Source organism: Haliotis cracherodii, unplaced genomic scaffold (assembly GCF_022045235.1).
Source record: "Haliotis cracherodii isolate W230 unplaced genomic scaffold, xgHalCrac1.p SCAF_6, whole genome shotgun sequence".
NCBI lineage: Eukaryota > Metazoa > Mollusca > Gastropoda > Lepetellida > Haliotidae > Haliotis > Haliotis cracherodii.
Window position 1 is genome coordinate 10,887,752 of NW_027266319.1, and position 22,021 is coordinate 10,909,772.

The window sequence follows — 22,021 nt, forward strand, 5'->3', positions numbered from 1 at the left end:
TCTGTCAAAATTATCGTCTATCTCTCGCTTCCATTGGACAGACATTAGAACGGAGGAGGCGTTGCACAGTACGTGGGAAGTACTGCCATACAATCTCAGCCATATATTAGACATTCCGGAATGTTCGTTTGTTCAGTTTTCCAAATTTTAATTGAGTACTGTGTCAACTTATTTTTCAAGTGAAGTCTGAAATGGAAGTCGCCAGGTTAAAACGAGTACCGTAAAGCTCAAGAAAGCTGCTTTTTAATTGGCTGATGTTTGTCATTTCAGTGGTCGGTCAAAGTTCGCCAAAGGTTGTTCTGATGTGACCCGTAATGTCCTTAGATCTTTGTTTAGCGGCAGTGAGAACTTAGATCTGATTTAAAGGAGATTGTTTCATAATTTACTTTTCAACTGAAAAACTAATAATTGTGGACAAAAATTGCTGAAAGGAAGTATTACATTGTGACCTGAATAGCAAATGAATTTGTCTTGTGCAGCAATATTCCAGTCTGAGCTGGGTAAACCAGTGGCTGAATGCATGTTTGTCTGTCTGTTGTTTAACGCTGCACTCAGCATATTTCAGCTATATGGTCATGATATGCCCATGTTACGTTAAATATTAACTCACTCACTCACTCCAGCTATATGACAGCGGTCTGTTAATATTCGAGTCTGGACCAGACAATCCAGTGATTGACATCATGAGCATCAATCTACCTAATTGGGACACGATGACATACATCGTCAGCGAGCCTGACCCCCTGATCCCGCTAGTCGCCTCTGATGACAAGCATAGTTGCCTCTTACAGCAAACATGGGTTGAAGACCTATTCTCTACCTGGATCGTCACGGGTGGGCTGAATGCATGAGCAACAACTCACACTGTTGAGATGTAGACACAATCAGCCCAGTCACATACTGTAACCACTGACCCTGTCACAGATGGAAAGCACTGGCAACTGGGGATGCGTTCTAGGCTGGTATTATGGAGTTACGTTTTGTCTGGACTAACGAGTCTATGCTTAGTTCAATCCAAATCCGGTTCGTAAACTGTCGTGCAGATTTCTATCGATTGTAGGGTTTGCAAAGCATGTGCATCGCCAATTCGTCGTCAGCAGATATTTTCCAAATCCTTTCATATTATTAATCAAGGTGCTCACGTGATTTGATGCTTTTCGCGATGTAAGACCCGTTTTATCACAATATAGATCTTGATTATCGATCAGATCGTCCTGACTGGGCGCCACCATTTTGTGTGAAGCAAACGCAAGTGATACGAGAGGAGGAATCTGATTGGTCCATAGGAGAGGCTTAGAAGGGACATAACTGGTAATAACCACTGGTGGCGCAACGATCGAGCCCAGTAATTCCAGGCTAGTTCGGCAAGGGTGGAAACTGGACTTTTAAAGCCAGTTAACTCCCTTGCCTCAGGAAGATGGCTGTTGACTGTTGACAGCTATTGGCTTTGCTCCTCAAGTTACTCCCAGAGGGAGAAATGGCTGTTGGTTTGTCTCTCCAATGTTACCTACCTAATTTATCCTCCTGTGGCGCATCCAGTGCAGCCTTGACCTTCACATTCCAGTTATCGAAGGACTCGGCCCTCATCTTGAGCTTGTGTAGCATGGACGGCAGTTCGTCAAGAGTGTAGCGGTAGCGGAGGCATAGCTGAGTTGTGTCACAGGTGCATATGTGTTCTGTGTGGTACAGGCAGACCACCTTGTCTGAAAGCACAACAATAAATGCATATTATTGGAAGAAAAACATCCACCCCACTCAAGACACATAATACTGACCAGTGATAGAAACTAACAGTTTTAACCCACTAGTCCTTCTAATGATAACATATAGCAAAGCCCTTAATAAGGGCATATTTCTACTGGTCCTCATGACACATTAACTATTGGACAGTTTGGCAAGGACTACAGGACTAGTGCCAGTTTCTAATGCTGTTGTAGCCCAGACAACCAGTCCTTGTTTGATCCCCTTAACGCTGAGTGAAAGACAGGGGAACAACAAGTACCATCTGTTAACATGTTATGAATGAGTCTGGGGATCAAACCAATGGCTTTCCACTCTCAGGGCAGACGCTCTACCCACTACACCACAGAGAAGGTCTTACGGAGTCATCAGTAAATACTTTGATGCTAATACAATCAATAGACTAATCTGGGGATCAAACCACTGACTTTCCACTCTCAGGGCAGACGCTCTACCCACTACCCCACAGAGAAGGTTTTACGGAGTCATCAGTAAATACTTTGCTGCTTATACAATCAATAGACTAATCTGGGGACATTGTGTTTCTTTACATCAAATTGGGCAGAAAATGTGACAACTGATTTAAGAAGATAAAACCATTCAGTAGAGGGGAAATATTTTTGAACAAGGGGACTTGAATTGATGAGATAATGCCTTAATCATCATTATACAGCATTAGAAATTGGCACTAGTCCTATGGTCCTTGCCAAAGTGCCTAATAGTTAAAGGTATCCTAAGGGCTAGTAGAAATTTGTCATTTTAAGGGTTTTGCTATATGTTATCATTATAAGGGCTAGTGGACTAAAACTGTTAGCTTCTATCGCTGTAATAATAATGATAATAATAATGATGATGATAATAATAATGATGATGATGATGATAATAATAATAACAAAAACAATAACGATGATGAATGATGATGATGATGCTTGTACTAACATTATCAACCCGGTCAATAGATAAGTGTTCATCAAATGTTTTTCATTCTCACTTCCCTGGGGAGTATACAACCCACACTACCTTGACAGTCACATTACCATCTCATCTTACTGGTAGCCCATTCACTGCTGGGTGAACAGAGGAGTATTTCGAAACAAGTCACTTGCCTACGGAGACACCACATGTGCTTCAGCGCCGGGCAGGACCAAAGGACTAGCAACCCTAGTAAAGCTCCAGGACATGGCCACCCATCCAACTACTCTCCGCAACTAATGCTGCTGAACTTCACCTGATTTGTGACCTGTGACCTGTGTACACTGAGTACAGGTCAACAGGCCACCAACGTAATCACTAGCCTAGTCGCATATCCCAATATTATCAGGAATCTCACAGTCATGCACAAGACAATAGAGTTCCCAGAGTATCAGGATTAGATTGAACGAGTGTAGGTTCTTACTTGGACTACAGGGGCAGGTGATCCCGGACAGGAAACATGTTGTCTTGCAGTAGTAACACTGGCGCTCGTCATCCGGGAGCAGCTCGAACGCTTCTCTCTCAGCTTCAACAACACCCTGCAACACACAGAAACACACTAACTACATGGTATGTCGAACAGGAAAAACTACTTAATTTGACGAGGCTTAGTAATTTATGCCAGTTTTAACAATGGAACCAGAAAATGGGTGTATCATTTTTGCAAGCCCCCTTTTGAGATATACAAACTAACTGATACAGCCATTACAAACAACAAAAGATGCAAAATTATCACTGAATAAAAGGGAAAACTGAAATGTAGTCATCTCTGAACTTCTGTGTCCATCAATTTGCTGTATTTAGAACCAACTACCTGGCACAGGATCACAGTGATTAACCAACTACCTGGCACGGGCCAGAAGTGATAAACCAACTACCTGGCACAGGATCACAGTGATTAACCAACTACCTGGCACAGCCCTGCAGTGATAAACCCACATGGCACAGCTCAGCAGTAATAAACCAACTACCTGGCAAAGCCCAGCAGTGATAAACCAACTAACTGGCACAGCTCAGCAGTGATAAACCCACTAACTGGCACAGCTCAGCAGTGATAAACCCACTAACTGGCGAAGCCCAGCAGTGATAAACCCACTAACTGGCACAGCTCAGTAGTGATAAACCAACTAACTGGCACAGCCCTGCAGTGATAAACCCTTTAACTGGCACAGCCCAGCAGTGACAAACCAACTAACTGGCACAGGATCACAGTGCCAAACCAACTACCTGGCACAGCCCAACAGTGACAAACCAACTAACTGGCACAGGATCACAGTGACAAACCAACTAACTGGCACAGCCCAGAAGTGACAAACCAACTACCTGTCACAGGATCACAGTGATAAACCCACTACCAGGCACAGCCCAGCAGTGATAAACCTACTAAGTGGCACAGCTCAGCAGTGATAAACCCACTAAGTGGCACAGCTCAGCAGTGATAAACCCACTAACTGGCACTGCTCAGCAGTGATAAACCAACTAACTGGCACATCCCTGCAGTGATAAACCCACAAACTGGCACAGCCCAGCAGTGACAAACCAACTACCGGGCACAGGATCACAGTGACAAACCAACTACCAGGCACTGCTCAACAGTGACAAACCAACTACCTGACACAGGATCACAGTAACAAACCAACTACCAGGCACAGGATCACAGTGATAAACCAACTACCTGGCACAGCTCAGCAGTGACAAACCAACTACCTGGCACAGGATCACAGTGACAAACCAACTACCAGGCACAGGATCACAGTGACAAACCAACTACCAGGCACAGCCCAGCAGTGACAAACCCACTACCAGGCACAGCTCAGCAGTGATAAACCAACTAACTGGCACAGCCCAGCAGTGACAAACCAACTACCAGGCACAGCCCAGCAGTGACAAACCAACTACCAGGCACAGCCCAACAGTGACAAACCAACTACCAGGCACAGCCCAGCAGTGACAAACCAACTACCTGGCACAGCCCAACAGTGACAAACCAACTAACTGGCACAGGATCACAGTGACAAACCAACTACCTGGCACAGCCCAGCAGTGACAAACCAACTAACCCAACAGTGGTGGGTACAACCAAGATGACACTTACCATATCCAACAACTTCTTCCTCAGCTGTTTCTCCTCCTCCACAATGGCCAGCATGTCCTGATGTGTGCAGGCTGCCAGATTGAGATCCAGACTGTCAGGATCTGCAGCCATCTTACAGATCAACTCCTCATGGGAGAACACACACTGACGGTGAAGGCTACGGTAGTTGTCAATGCATAGACGGCCCATGCCCAGCTGAAGAAAAGATCATACAATTTAAATATGTAGTGCGTGAGTGAGTGAGTTTGGTTTAACTCTTTGAACACCATGTCAGTAATGTCAGATTCAAATCCACAATTTTCACAAGGCAAAGGGAAGCACCTCTGCACAGTGAATTGTGGCACCTTCAATGATTGGGCTACCAGTGCCCATGAGTAGTTTGTTCGTTAGCTTGTTGTTTAACACAGCACTCAGCATTATTCCAGCTATATGACTACAGTCCGTAAATAATCGAGTCTGGATCAGACTATCCAGTGATTGGTCTGGAGCAGACAAACCACAGACAAACCGAGCACAATGAGTTGCAATCAACCATGTCACCACACCTGACCATATCCTAACTTTTGAAACAGAATGTCCATGCCTCTAGCTGGCTTAAATGAAGTGATATACATGGACCTGCTTATTAAGAACTTACCCAGTCAGCAGGACAGAAGTTGACAGCCTCAGCGAAGTTGTATCCCTGGTTGAAGCCTGCATGGTAGGCTCTAGGGAAGGTCACCACAAACTCACCCGCATGCTGGTTTGTACGGACAATCTACATAGGACAAATAGAAGTATTAGGCAATGTATCCACATGATAATGCTTCATTGACTAGTGCAGATCAGCAAATACAAGGACAAATCAACATGAGTGAGTGAGTATGGTTTTACGCCTCTTTTAGCAATATTCCAGCAATATCGCGGCGGGGGACACCAGAAATGGGCTTCACACATTGTACCCACGTCGGAATCGAACCTGGGTCTTCAGCGTGACGAGCGAACGCTTTAACCACTAGGCTACCCGACCGCCCCTAAATCAACATGACTAGGTCACTCTTCAAAGAAATTGAGAATGGGATATTAGCAGTAACATTACAGGAAGAACACCTGTTTCCATGGAACATCAATTAAAGCAAGGCCATTTGAACAAGATGTTGGCAGTGGGTTTGGTTGGCCTACCCTTGAACAGTATTCCAGTTTATCAGGGTGTATTAGTTGATATGGAGGCTGTTCTAGTACTTTGACGATCTGACCTGTTGCCAACACATTATTATTTGTACAATTTTTACATAGATCTGAGCAAAATGAAAACATACTGGCACGCCCTTTGCCATCAGCAGATTTGGGTTCATGATGGTGGTCAGCTGATGAAGCAGGTCTGGAGCCTGCTCAAACAGCTCTGGAGCCATCTGCATCATGGCTTTCTCGAAGATGTCAGCCGATTCCCCAGGGACCCCATACCATGTCTTGGGTTCTCCCCTAAATAAGACAGATTTATTTAGAAAACTTGTCACATCAAATCACACAACAGTCTATCATTGTTGACATCATATGTAATAAGTCACATAACAGATTCCTTATTTGTTTGTTGTTTAACGCCGAAATTGACAATATTCCAGCTATGACATCTATCTTATTATCTCTAATAAGCGCCCAGGGCAAGATTTGCAAATGTATTGGCTAGTGAACAATCCCAATTAGCACCCCTTCCAATTGATCAATGTACACAAGACTTTTTTATTAGCGTATAATTCGCACTCATGTGTTATATGTTATATGGTCAATTAAATACTGGAAAATATATCTGTCGTGTATAATACACGCACATTCTTCTTTTAGATCATTTCAGGCTGTCAGCATGAACCACGAAATTTACGATCTTTCAACTCTGTCATTTTTTCACCAAATTTTGTTTCTAACAAGAGCCCCCTATTTCTAATTTTGAGAGCGCTTGGGTGCTTATTGGGTCGTTTACGGTAAATACTACACAGGTAAATAGTGCTGTGAACATGGCTGTTTCCTGTACACAGATGTGACTCACCAATGCAGGTAGTTGATGGAGTAGCTCCAGTGGTCCTCATTGTGCCAGCAGAAGCTGGAGAAACACATGCCAACATAACACCAAGGGATCTGAAAACAGAAATGGAAGCATGAAACTGCTCTAAATGCGATGAAACAAGTGTTTTAGTGAAGTTCAAATGCCGATAAACAGTATTTCAATTAGTGAGTGAGTGAGTGAGTGAGTTGGGTTTAACGCCTTTCAACATTATTCCAGTCATATCGAGGCATGATGCTGAAGTGATGCAGGTTTTAGACGTTTACCACCTTGGTGAAACCCACGAGCACGGGAATGGTGCTCACAAACCTAGAAACATAATTGGAGCGAACCGGGATTCGAACCCACAATTATAGGTTTCTGGCATGACCAAGGGACGCAACTTAGACGTAGACGACTGGGCCAAGCCGTGCCCCCAGTATTTCAATGAAGGGAAGCAAGTTCAAAGTAGGACATGTTGTTTGTTTCTTGTATAACACTGCACTCAGCAATATTCCAGGCACATTTGATATACAACTCTGGACCAGACAATCCAGTATTTGATATTATGAGCAATGATCCAAGCTGTCAGGGTATGATGACACACAATCAACCAAGTCACGGAGTCTGACCACCCTACATTTGGTTGCCTCTTGTGACCAGCATAGGTTGCTGGGGACCTATTCTAACCCAGAATCCCCAAGGGGAGACAAGCAATAGGTTGCTGGGGACCTATTCTAACCCAGAATCCCCATGGGGAGACAAGCAATAGGTTGCTGGGGACCTATTCTAACCCAGAATCCCCATGGGGAGACAAGAAATAGGTTGCTGGGGACCTATTCTAACCCAGAATCCCCATGGGGAGACAAGCAATAGGTTGCTGGGGACCTATTCTAACCTGGAATCCCCATGGGGAGACAAGCAATAGGTTGCTGGAAACCTATTCTAACCCAGCATCCCCATGGGGAGACAAGAAATAGGTTGCTTGGGACCTATTCTAACCCAGAATCCCCATGGGGAGACAAGAAATAGGTTGCTTGGGACCTATTCTAACCCAGCATCCCCATGGGGAGACAAGCAATAGGTTGCTTGGGACCTATTCTAACCTGGAATCCCCATGGGGAGACAAGCAATAGGTTGCTGGAAACCTATTCTAACCCAGCATCCCCATGGGGAGACAAGCAATAGGTTGCTTGGGACCTATTCTAACCCAGAATCCCCATGGGGAGACAAGAAATAGGTTGCTTGGGACCTATTCTAACCCAGCATCCCCATGGGGAGACAAGCAATAGGTTGCTTGGGACCTATTCTAACCTGGACTCCCCATGGGGAGACAAGAAATAGGTTGCTGGGGACCTATTCTAACCCAGCATCCCCATGGGGAGACAAGCAATAGGTTGCTGGGGACATATTCTAACCTGGACTCCCCATGGGGAGACAAGCAATAGGTTGCTGGGGACCTATTCTAACCCAGAATCCCCATGGGGAGACAAGCAATAGGTTGCTGGGGACCTATTCTAACCTGGAATCCCCATGGGGAGACAAGAAATAGGTTGCTTGGGACCTATTCTAACCCAGCATCCCCATGGGGAGACAAGCAATAGGTTGCTTGGGACCTATTCTAACCTGGACTCCCCATGGGGAGACAAGAAATAGGTTGCTGGGGACCTATTCTAACCCAGCATCCCCATGGGGAGACAAGCAATAGGTTGCTTGGGACCTATTCTAACCTGGACTCCCCATGGGGAGACAAGAAATAGGTTGCTGGGGACATATTCTAACCTGGAATCCCCATGGGGAGACAAGCAATAGGTTGCTTGGGACCTATTCTAACCTGGACTCCCCATGGGGAGGCAAGAAATAGGTTGCTGATCCCCATGGGGAGACAAGCAATAGGTTGCTGGGGACCTATTCTAACCTGGAATCCCCATGGGGAGACAAGCAATAGGTTGCTGGGGACATATTCTAACCTGGAATCCCCATGGGGAGACAAGAAATAATTTACTGGGGACCTATTCTAACCCAGCATCCCCATGGGGAGACAAGCAATAGGTTGCTTGGGATCTATACTAACCCAGCATCCCCATGGGGAGACAAGCAATAGGTTGCTTGGGACCTATTCTAACCTGGACTCCCCATGGGGTGACAAGAAATAGGTTGCTTGGGACCTATACTAACCCAGCATCCCCATGGGGAGACAAGCAATAGGTTGCTGGGGACCTATTCTAACCTGGACTCCCCATGGGGAGACAAGAAATAGGTTGCTTGGGATCTATACTAACCCAGCATCCCCATGGGGAGACAAGCAATAGGTTGCTGGGGACCTATTCTAACCTGGAATCCCCATGGGGAGACAAGCAATAGGTTGCTGGGGACCTATTCTAACCTGGAATCCCCACAGGGAGACAAGCAATAGGTTGCTTGGGACCTATTCTACCCCAGAATCCCCATGGGGAGACAAGAAATAGGTTGCTGGGGACCTATTCTAACCTGGAATCCCCATGGGGAGACAAGCAATAGGTTGCTTGGGACCTATTCTACCCCAGAATCCCCATGGGGAGACAAGCAATAGGTTGCTTGGGACCTATTCTAACCCAGCATCCCCATGGGGAGACAAGCAATAGGTTGCTAAGGACCTATTCTAACCCAGCATCCCCATGGGGAGACAAGCAATAGGTTGCTGGGGACCTATTCTAACACAGCATCCCCATGGGGAGACAAGCAATAGGTTGCTGGGGACCTATTCTAACCCAGCATCTCCATGGGGAGACAAGCAATAGGTTGCTGGGGACATGTACTAACCCAGCATCCCCATGGGGAGACAAGCAATAGGTTGTTGGGAACCTATACTAACCCAGCATCCCCATGGGAGGATATCACTGATGGCACATCTTTGCATCCAGAAGTAATGAACACAATATGTTCCAAAGAAGTGATAGATGCTTCATCGACACATTGCTATGCTGACTGGCTGTTTGTACATCTTACCTTCATCCCTGAGATGTCAGCATTGATATGGCAAAGCACGGACTGTTCTAGAACCGGCAAGTTGTTGAGATTCCAGCCTGAGTTTACATACTCCTGTAACAAAGTTCACATGACCAGAACTTTCATCACACAATACAACCTGAAGCACATACACCAGTTACCACCGTTTCTTTAACTTATTTCATTTACCTAATATTTTCCCTTGACCATGTCTATTATTTCAGAACAGTGAATTACAAATGCCTAACTGAGGCTAAAAAAAGTATAATAGTCCCGGTTCTCAGGCACCTCCAAAGTTCGACGCACGATTCAGTTTTCTTTCCATTTTAAAAAACAAATAAGAAATCCCTAAATATTCCAAGCCCAAGAGTATTCAAATACAATTCAAGTATTTTACTAATCAAGGAATACATTTATGCAGGGAGGCCTTTTCCCAGGTTGATTGAACACAATTGTTTATTTGGTTACATACTAGTTTGAACACAAAAGAAAGAAAGAAAAGACACCACCCACTCGCACTATAGTTTACAAAAACATTGCCAGAGAACCAATTGTTTTATTTTTTAAGGCATACGTATGGATATTTTACCTCATCCTCGGGACACATGACATCGGTCTTCTGTGTAGGGAAGCCACTGCCCATCTCAGAGGCATGGATGTCCGCTCCATACTGTACAGACACATCTTCCTCGATACAGCTGACCAGTCGCCAGAACTCCTTCTCAACAACAGCACAGGGAACCATCTGTCACCGAAACAGGAGCCATGAAATCACAGGATCTTGGAAGTAGAAGGTCTTGCTTCTTAAGGACCGACCATTAAAAATTGGGCGCCTGCTTCAAGATATACAAATGTTTTCTCTGACCCAAACAATTTTCATTTTTTTCTATAACACATTTTCTCGGACATCCAGCCTTGCAAAGAGGCACATCATTTTTTTCAAGTATTTTCGTGAATCAGATTTTTTGTTTTCCCCAAACAGTCCTAGTCCCTATCAGGGTACAATGATACATAATCAACCATGTCACTGAGCCTGGCCACCAGGTCCATTTAGTCACCCCTTATGACAAGAAAGAGAAAATTGCCAAGACTGTAAAAGTCAGTGTTGGGGGGCTGAAGCAGTGGTTGTTTTCTATGTTGGCCTTGATAGGCTGAGGGGTAACTGTCACACTCGTCAAACTGGGCAAATGTCTGGCCTGCTGGAACTTGCTTTGGTATTTTCACAATATCAAGTGTGAGATGCTTGGACTATCCCACCTACAGCCTCGTCTAATGTTGCTCGAACAATTTCTCTTCCAGTTATATCATATGGGAGGAAAGCCAAGAGTGAAGCAGGTCTTAGACGTTTACCACTTTGGTTAAAAAAAGCCACGAGCATAGGTGTTGTGCTGACAAACCTAGAAACAAAATAGGGGCGATTCGAACCCATGATCATTGGTTTCTGGCGTGCCCAAGGGATGCAACTCTGCATAGCCAATTGCGGCACCTTAGACAACCCAACTATTAACTACATATAAGACAAATTTCAAAACATTTTGAAAAAAATAATGGTTTTCCAAATATGTCTTCTGTGGCAGCAGTGGTTCTAACCAAAATGAAAATCTATGAGCAAGTGTTGGCGACACCCTGAAAAGATTCAGCTTTATAGATCTTGCAGCTTCTGGGATAACGAAAATGCTTAAGTCAATGGACAACCATGAAGAGAGAAAAACTGCTCCACGACATGAGCTCCCTTGCCTTTACAGTGTACAAAAATGTACACTATATATAAATGCACATAAAGGATGGCTTGTAAATACTTACATGCACAGGCATGTTGAAGTAGTTAGACTTGAAGTTGTCAGCCATCTCCCCAAATGACTGAAGAGAGTACTCAGTCCTGGACTGCTCAAACCCATAGGGATCCTGAGGCCTTGAACATGCCTGATGAAGAGAAAGATTAATCAAATAGACCATATTACATCTTGGGCGCTGATTTACAATGCTATAGGATCGAGTGAGTATGTATGGTTTTACATTGCTTTTAGCAGTATTCCAGCAATATCCCAGCAGGGGATACCAGATATGGGCTTCACACATTGTACCCATGTGGAGAATCGAACCCGGTCCTTTGGCATAATGAACAAACACCCCCCTAACCACAAGGCTATTCCAATGTCACACAATGCTATTTGAACATGCATTAATGTTAGTATTAGATTAAAATCACTCTGTCTAAAAATAAAAATTAAAAAAATTAAAATGGTACTGGAGTACACTTACTTGTTTGACACACTTAGGACATCTCCAGTCTCCCTTAGGTACATCTACAAGTGGTGGGATGAGGCAGTAGGTGTGGAAGGCATCGTCACAGCCATCGCACAGCAGCATGTACTCCTCCCCATCTCCCCCTTCACACATGTGACACAGATACTTGTCAACCTGGAACACACAACGCACACAATACAGGTGCTTGTCAACCTGGAACACAATACAGGTGCTTGTCAACCTGGAACACACAACACACACAATACAGGTGCTTGTCAACCTGGAACACAATACAGGTGCTTGTCAACCTGGAACACAATACAGGTGCTTGTCAACCTGGAACACACAACGAACACGATACAGGTGCTTGTCAACCTGGAACGCACAGCACACGTGCTTGTCCACTTAGAACACAATACAGGTGCTTGTCCTCTTGGAATGCACAATACATGTGCTTGTCAACCTTGAACACACAACACACACACAATACAGGTGCTTGTCAACCACTAACACACAAATCAAAGTACAGGTGCTTGTCAATCATTAACACACAAGACACAGGGTCCATCTCATACACTTCCACACATACAGGGTCCATCTCAAACACATCCACACATGAGATCCATTAAGGGTCCATCTCATACCTCTACACATACAGGATCCATCTCATACACCCCCACACATGACACACATACAGGGTCCATCTCATACACGCCCACACGACAAACATACAGGGTCCATCTCATACACCCCAACATGACACACATATAAGGTCCATCTCATACACCTCTACACATATAAGATCCACCTCATACAACCACCTTCACACGACACACATATAGGGTCCATCTCATACACCTCTACACATACAGGGTCCATCTAGTACACCCACACACATGACACACATATAGGGTCCATCTCATACATCCCACACATGACACACATATAGGGTCCATCTCATACACCCCCACACGACACACATATAGGGTCCATCTCATACATCCCACACATGACACACATATAGGGTCCATCTCATACATCCCACACATGACACACATATAGGGTCCATCTCATACATCCCATACATGACACACATATAGGGTCCATCTCATACATCCCACACATGACACACATATAGGGTCCATCTCATACATCCCACACATGACACACATATAGGGTCCATCTCATACATCCCATACATGACACACATATAGGGTCCATCTCATACGCCTCGACACTCGAGATCCATATAGGGTCCACCTCATACACCTCCACACATGACACACATACAGGGTCCATCTCATACACCCCTACACGATACACATATAGGGTCCATCTCATACACCCCCACACGATACACATATAAGGTCCATCTCATACACCTCTACACATATAAGATCCACCTCATACAACCACCCCCACATGACACACATATAGGGTCCATCTCATACACCTCTACAAATACAGGGTCCATCTAGTACACCCACACACATGACACACATATAGGGTCCACCTCATACACCCCACACACGACACACATATAGGGTCCATCTCATACACCTCTACAAATACAGGGTCCATCTAGTACACCCACACACATGACACACATATAGGGTCCACCTCATACACCCCCACACGACACACATATAGGGTCCATCTCATACACCCCCACACGATACACATATAGGGTCCACCTCATACACCCTCGAACACATAGGATCCATCTCATACACCTTCACACATATAGGGTCCATCTCATACACCCCCACACGACACACATATAGGGTCCATCTCACACACCTCCACACCGGGGGTCCGGAAATCGTCATATGCGCCGGACATGTCCGATTGGGAATCTCAAATGTCCGGTTTAAAATATTGCTTACTGGACATTTAAATTTTTCTGTCCAGACATTTTAAAAAGTATTGTCCCGACATTCTTAAATTTTGAAAGGACATGATCAACAGTTAGGACTGAGCAGTTTCTGTCTGCAGTTGTAACACAATGAAGATAATCTACACTGACAAGCTTTGTTTTTTTTCATTGCTGTAAAAATAAATCGTACCTACATGCTAGTCCAATCGGTCAATCACTGTAATAGGCAATAAACTGAGTTGACACTGATTAATCGACTATTAATTACTGAAAACATCTTGTTAATTTGAGTGAAAGGTGTTTACAACTGTACATAAATACCTTGCATCATCGATGTACCTCATTATCCTCACAATGCTACGATACGTAACCTCAGACAAGAAGTGAAAGCATGACAACAGCCAATCGACCGGATCTGCCAAACCCTCAATGTCTGGACGATCTTTTTGTAATTCGTGGCTAACGACTTTCACTTGGTTGACATACAATGAGGATTTGCAGATTTTATTGTTTTCAGTAGCTAGTCGTATATTGAATCTTGATGACCGCCATTTTGCTTTCTGTGACGATCGATAGTCAAATTTATTTATTGTCAATAATTAAGAACAGATGAAAAAAGTATTCAAATAACTATTGCTATCAAAGATATTTTAGTATTTGTGATTATATTATCTATCTTGTTTTTAAATAATCTTTAGTTATTTAAAAAAACTTTTATTCCGTGAGGTCACGTGATAACCAAATATGGGATAATAGTCTCGATCCAAATGTTACAACGCGAACACTTGAGCAGACTATATTCAATATTAATTAGGATTTTATATTTTCCGGACCCCTGCTCCACACATATAGGGTCCATCTCATACACCCCACACGACAAACATATAGGGTCCATCTCATACACCCCACACGATACACATATAGCATCCATCTCATCTTATACATCTCAATAGACAGAGGAATAAATTACATTACTGAATCAACAAATTGAGATTTCTGATTGTTTCAGATTTATTAACACTTTATTTTCTTGTTAGGCAAAACTATTTCAACTCAAACATTATACAACATGATGAAGAAGCAGGAAGGTAGCTGGGATAGCAATGGCATAAAGACAGGAACATACATCAGCACTGTGCAGCGAATCATAACCCTGAGTGTTTAACCAGCCTTATCGCACCTTGCATTAAGATACTTGGTTCTGATTGACTACTGAATGGGCAATTTTACTGTAAGGTACAAATTTCAAATACTCAGCTGGGAAATGCAGAATGTCATACCAATGCAAACACCTCGACACTAAACACATATCAACTGCAGCTTAGAGAACATAAAAGAACACAGCTGATTGTAATGCAAGGGGCCATAACTCTGGGTGTACTGACATCGTCTACTCAAGCCATACTGATGAAGACATATGTCAGTAAAATCAATTTGTTGTCAACTGGTCCCTCAGGGGATACAGTGTGATGTAGCCTGTGTGCGAGCTTATGTAGCCCTTTCCTACCGGCTCGGAGTATATAGGCTCACACACAGGCTACATAACACCATAACCCCTCGAGATTGGTCAATAACGCTTAAAAATTTAAAGAATTGGTTCTCAGGCAATGTTTTTTGAAAATTTAGTGTGGGCAGGCGGTGTCTTTTTTTTGGGGGGGGTGGGGGGGGGGGGGGGGGGGGGGAGTATGTTCAAACTAGTATGTGGCCAATAAACAGTTGTGTAATCAATAAACATTTGTGTATAATCAACCTGGGAAAGGGCCTCCCTACATAAATGTTTTCCTTAATGAGTAAAATACTGGAATACAGTATTTGACTACCGTTGGACTTGGAATATTTAAGGAAACAAGCGGCGAAGTGCCTGAGAACCAAGACCATCATTTTTTTGGCCTAACTGATAATATTACAAATATTATATCACTGGTTAAGATATATGCCCCAGCTTGCTATGATGTGCAAATATTGTAGTGTTGAGGTGACACTAATTGGAACTAAGGAGTTACATGGACAGTGGAAAAAAAAGTGGTGTATATCAGTGACAGAAATGCACTTGTTTTTAAGTGTGCCCCAGGGCACTCCATGAGGATGTTTAGATGTGCCCTTTGGAATTTATGTGTGCCAACAAGAGGAATTTTGTCTCATTAAACTCTGTGAATGACATTTCACCAAGGCTATACATAACAAGCAGTTGTACCATATATTGCCGTCTATAAAGCAACCCTACGTATAAGGCAACCCCCCGTACTATTTATATACCCTGTCTATTAAGCGAATCAGAATGAAGCAAGTCACCAGCACGTACACAATCCCCACATTTGTAATAAAAACGTGTTTGTCTTCTGCAGATAGAAATGACATATTATCCCTTCAGTGAATTCAGGGAAACGAACAGATCATAACAATTAAACTTGGTCAATGTAAATTTAAAATTTGAGATAAAAAACACCAGACTTGATGATTTATGAAATTGTATTTCCTGATCTGATAGGCATTGTTTTATATGCACAGATTAAGATTACCGTGTGAATTTTCTTGTAAACTAAGCCGGAAGTAGCAATCAGCTGTACACACGTTTCACACATAATTCGGTTAATAATTACCCAATACTATAACTTTAAAGAATTTTGATACAATGATAGAAAGAATCGTGTCTGAAACTATTATTTTATCAGGAATAATTTATTCCAATATCATGTTAACTTAGCAGTATTTTACTATATTTATTTCAAACAAAATAATAACCATAAACATAGCACTTTGGAACTGCTGATCACTATTGCAGAACATTTTTTCGTATGGAACAATTTGACCAATCACCATCGATGCTCCCGTAGTTGCGATAGTAAAAACTTTATGTTGATATATAACCAAACTACAACAAATATGACTTTCAGCGATCCAAAGTATCCATTCTCTATCCACTAAAGTTCATTTCAAGGTGTCAATAGCAGCAATTTAAACTTTGGTAGCTGTATTTGTTTGTTTGTTGTTCAACGCCGCACTCAGCAATATTTCAGCTATATGACGGCAGTCTGTAACTAATCGAGTCTGGACCAGACAATCCAATGCCTGACGTCATAAGCATCGATCCACGCAACTGGGATACAATGACATGCATCAACCAAGTCAGCGAGCCTGACCCCTGATCCCATTAGCCGCCTCTTACGACAAGCATTGTTGCCTTTTACGGCAAGCATATGTTGCTGACAGTGTCAGCAAATATACCCATGTATTTATACCCAGGTGGGGATTCGTACCCTGGCTTTCAGCGTGACAAGCAAATGCCTTAACTACTAGCCTACCCAATCACATTACAATCAGATCTTAGTTCTCACTACCACTAAACAAAGATCTGAGGACATCCCATTACGGATCACGTCACTCTGACCTTGCGCAAACTTTGACCGACCAATGGAATGACCAATCAGAAGGCAGCTTTCTCATGCCTAACGTCATTAATTTCAAATTGGCGACTACGCTGCTAAACATATTTTGACAAATTCTCAATTACAGATTTGAAACCTGAACAAAAGAACATTCTGGAATGGCTTATAGATGGCCTAGATTGTATGGATTCAGTCATTAAACCCGCAACTATCGTTTTCAAGGTTGCATGATTAGAAATCCCATTCCGACTGTCACTTTCATAATCTGGTAAGCGATGCTCTGGTCGGATGATAGGTCGTTCTGACGTGACCCCCTAATGGGATGTCCTCAGATCTTTGTTTAGCGGTAGCGAGAACTGAGGTCTGATTTTAATGAGATTACTAGCCTACCCCACTGCTCTGATAGCAGTTCTGTGCCACCAAGCCATGAAGAAACTGAATTATACTTCATATTGCAAAGTTTTAAATGAGCATCTTATACCTTATACCATGTCAAATTCACACAGTTTACATAGGAGATATAAAAAACAGTAAGAATGTAAAGAAACACATAAATATGTAGACATAGAATGATTATAGATTCTGACAAAACAAAATAAGAACAAGATACTTCTGGTTTACAACAGACATATCCTATTACATTAACTCGTTTCTAAAGAAACAAAGGACACAATTTTTTTTCTTCAAACACCAATATCATGACAGTGTTCAGGTTTTCTGATTTCTGTCTGTAAGCAAAAATTCCAGTTATTTTTAAGGACAGTTAAAGTTATACATTTGACATTATGAGATTGTGTAAGAATACACATCTTTTCTGATAATTTCCTCCACAATCTCATATTGAGAAAGACTTTGAATTACTTGGGATACTCTTTAGTCTGGATAAAAAAGAAATGTAATTATTTCCTTACAATTCTGGTGAGAGTAACCTACAATGATCACTATACCTTTCAAAATGCAACCAAAAAATTAAAATGCACCCAAAATGCAGTTTCATATTTACAATTGTCCAAAAGAATGCACTTCATTTGAGTAGACACTGACAGACTACTGTGCAATGTAACTGTACTGTAATTATATTTCTTGAGTATGGACAAAGGCCTAGAAAACAACAAAACACTTTCATGTTAAGTCTGATGTTAATTCTGATTACCATAACTTAAGTCCTTGAAAATAGTCCTCGATATTTTGAAGAGATGTGTTCTAAAGTTTGTCATATAATATGAAGCTATTTCACAGGGGTTAGTCTGTTTGAAGAGTTAAGATACTGCCTACGACTGTTTGGAGAGATGTTAAAACTAAACCACACACAGAGTAAAGACAATCTATACGGATAAAGTCTGATAATCAGCAGGCAGACAAAGTGTATCTGTCTCAGACATCGTGTACATACCTGTCCATAGCCACCTTCTAACCATTTCATCTGTAGATTCACGCCGGAACATAAAACGATAAATGTGATATGTGCAATATGTTATAACGACCCTAAGTCGTCACGCAGGCATTATCATAAAGGAAAATCTAGGTCTGCTTACAAATGTAGCACGTTCAGGATGCATGCGTTTCGATAACATACACATTATAATTTCTATGCCGCTTTTTGGGTATTGCGTGCATTGTTTAACATGGTGTGGGTCATCTTCCAGGCAAGAGCCTCCACTAGCCTCTTTATCAAAGTCTTGATTCAACCCTTGCCACAACATGCCCACTTTCCTGTGCTAAATATGATTGGAGTATAGCACATATCAATAGTCCAATCAGAGAACGTTTCACAAAATCAACATACACGACTGGGACTCCCTCGTACCGCTGCCTGTCTCTGTTAACACAAATTTGTCTTTTCATCTTTTAAACCCCCCTCCGCCAACCCCCCGATTGCCCATGTTTTGTGTCAGGAATGAAATTGGGAATGTTTTTGTTTTCTGCTAGACTAGGTCATCGCCTATGGTAGTCAACGTCTTTGTGAAGCTATACGAGATAAGAGCAGCGACCTCATTGGATATTGTGTTTTCATTACAAGGGGCACAACTCATGATCTACACGTGGTGGCGCCAGGGTCGAGCCAAGAAAGTGGCCTTGATGTGGCAATGGTAGAAACTAGGGTTTGATATAGGCTGGTGGACACGCTTGCCTTGGGAAGATGGGTGTCGGTTGGTGTATAAATTTGTTCACACTGACTTTTGTAAAGACATTTTGTCATATACAAGATGGGGCATAACAATTACATTGCTATCAAATTTTGTAATACACCATACCAATATGACACACAAATAATAATAATGTAAAAAACATACAAAGATAAATTGTATGTTTGAATTGTTTTGTGGCAAAATAGACCCAAAGTAAAATAGATTTGATTTTTGTAAAATCATTTCAGCAATATGTATCATATTGGGACTCCTGTGTTACAAAATGTATCATATCGCACTCCCAGTGTATGCGACCCCCGTTTAATCCCAACTCTCCGCCACATAAAGTTACACCCGTGGCCACACTGTTACAGATATGGACCCGAGTAATGAAGGTAAAGCAGTAGGCAAGTTGTTGCGGGATAAAATGATATGCAAAATGGGTACACACGAAACACAAGCGAAGATATCAAAGACATGGCAAACTCACACACTCTCATTCTTTTACTTATATGATCAGAATACTCCAGTTACTTTGAATCATCAGAAAACTAGAATACACTGACACCATTCACTATCTGCAACTTGAATGCTGGAGATTTCTTTCAACACTAGAAAATTATCCATGAGTTTATAAGATATATTCAGCATTTTTGTATCAATAATAAATTCAGAATCCTAACTGAGATTACTCACATCTGCATATGTGCCAGGAATAATCTGCCTCTCCCGAGTCTTGATTTTCTCATCCTTAATTTTCTCAATCTGTTTTTCTTCTGTAGAGAAAAAGAATGCATTCCAAATCAGTCACATGGGTTTTGACTGATTTGACATGACCATACATACTGCTCAAAGGAAGAAAAGGAATAGTAATATGTTCCTTCTTTGATAGGCATTTAGAAGTTGGAGCACTAAGTAAGGATAAGAATTTATGGATGAATAACTTCTTTATTCAAATTAAGAGTGATGTTCTGGTGTTTAACACCGTTATCACTTGCTCAAAGACCTAATTCATTAAGATTTTTAGTGCAATAACGATAATCTGTTAACTATGAAAGTTATGCAGCCTGATAAATGTAAAACATTAATGTCAAATTACATCATTTATTGAAATCAATTCACAAAGAACAATATAAACATGGAAGTCAAATTAAGGGGCCATTATCCATGTAATATCCAAGTATTAGTAAGAATACACACAGATGTTACACCACGTCTACAGGCTTCAGTGGTGTTACAGGTGTTACAGGTAACGCGACAGTAGACGTGTACATGGACAAACAAACAACTCAAAGTCATTTAATCATTTCACAAACAACTGTTCAAGATGTCTCCTTTTCTGCCAACAATGCTCCCCCAGTAAAGCCTATCAAAACCACACTGTTACCATGGTTACCACATGCGTGTAATCTTTCCAGTGCTGAATCCTTTTTTTTTCAAATTCACCAGCAAAATTGTGTCACAAATACTAGTAGGTCTATTTCTAGTCACAAGACAAGGTTGTGAAAGATGGAAACGGGGATTTACCTGTCTATATGTTAGCAATTCCTCAAAATCATCAATACATTTTTGGGGTCCCAGGCATGGAACTGGGTGTCAGAGACAAGTTGTAGGTGCCAGGTAGTATGTGTGATGCTGTATGGTTATTATAGACGAGGATGTTCTTGTATGGCTCGCAACTTACTGAGTGAAGTTATGTACTGTTCCAACACCGACTGGATTTGTAAACATGACAGGAATATCAGATAAATCTTCAATATAATTCATTTTAATCATTCCAAAATCAGAGCTCTTTTGCATCTAGTGAGACTGATCGTAGATATTATTTGTCTATTCCCTATCTGTATTATCTTCGATCGACAGTTTACAAACAGGATTTTGATTTCGGTGCGCAATTTTGATTGGGCTATGCATAGACTCGTTAGTCCAGCCAAAATGTAACTCCATAATACCAGTCTCATTCGGCAAGGGTGTAAACTGGAATTATATAGTCAGTTAACTCTCTTGCCTCGGGAAGATGAATTTGTATGTGTATGCGACATAATTCCTCATAAAACCCTGGGAAAGCATCTAAGATATGCCTCACAGGCTCGGTTTGTTCTAAAAGCAACTTTTTGTAAACATCTACATCAGATGATCGTGACGTTTCCGAATGTGTATCGCTGCAACATTGTTGACTGACTTGTAAAGCCCGATCCTACCCCCTGATGAAAGGGAGCACTGTTATAGCAGTATCTGGATACCTTTAACATTGGAGTTACCAGAAGGCACGGCAGCTTTCGGACCAGCTCCGTAGAACTGTAGCTTCTTCAGTTCCGAGTTGGCGGAGTAGTCGATCACTGGCTCCTTGAAAACAACCATTCATAATCATAACAATGAAATATTCCACATCAAATCAGATCATGCAGATGTTTCTGTATCCTATATATATGGCATAAGGGGAAAAATATATCAATAACCTTGGTCGAGGATCTGACAAATAATTCACAAGTCAAAAATCAAAAGTACCATTCTATTTACAAGGAAAATTATTTGTTGCCAAATACACTATTGACAATGTTAACTTGACAC

The 22,021-nt window shown here is 42.1% G+C and overlaps 1 protein-coding gene across 3 annotated transcripts in view; it reads right to left on the reverse strand.

Annotated features, from left to right (window-relative positions):
- The window catches only part of LOC139446220 (lysine-specific demethylase 5A-like), a 47,902-nt gene that overhangs the window by 18,458 nt on the left and 7,423 nt on the right, over positions 1-22,021 (reverse strand). For 2 of the 3 annotated variants that reach the window (XM_071227548.1, XM_071227546.1), the window contains exons 7-19: positions 21,694-21,796; positions 20,147-20,226; positions 18,715-18,744; positions 12,075-12,233; positions 11,616-11,735; positions 10,402-10,557; positions 9,813-9,905; positions 6,831-6,919; positions 6,106-6,268; positions 5,445-5,564; positions 4,808-5,002; positions 3,137-3,251; positions 1,512-1,703 (exon numbers count right to left, since the gene is read on the reverse strand). In XM_071227548.1, the coding sequence (XP_071083649.1) occupies positions 1,512-1,703; positions 3,137-3,251; positions 4,808-5,002; positions 5,445-5,564; positions 6,106-6,268; positions 6,831-6,919; positions 9,813-9,905; positions 10,402-10,557; positions 11,616-11,735; positions 12,075-12,233; positions 18,715-18,744; positions 20,147-20,226; positions 21,694-21,796 (1,615 nt within the window). The remainder of the gene's footprint in view (positions 1-1,511; positions 1,704-3,136; positions 3,252-4,807; positions 5,003-5,444; positions 5,565-6,105; positions 6,269-6,830; positions 6,920-9,812; positions 9,906-10,401; positions 10,558-11,615; positions 11,736-12,074; positions 12,234-18,714; positions 18,745-20,146; positions 20,227-21,693; positions 21,797-22,021) is intronic. The other variant, XM_071227547.1, reaches the window with a different exon arrangement.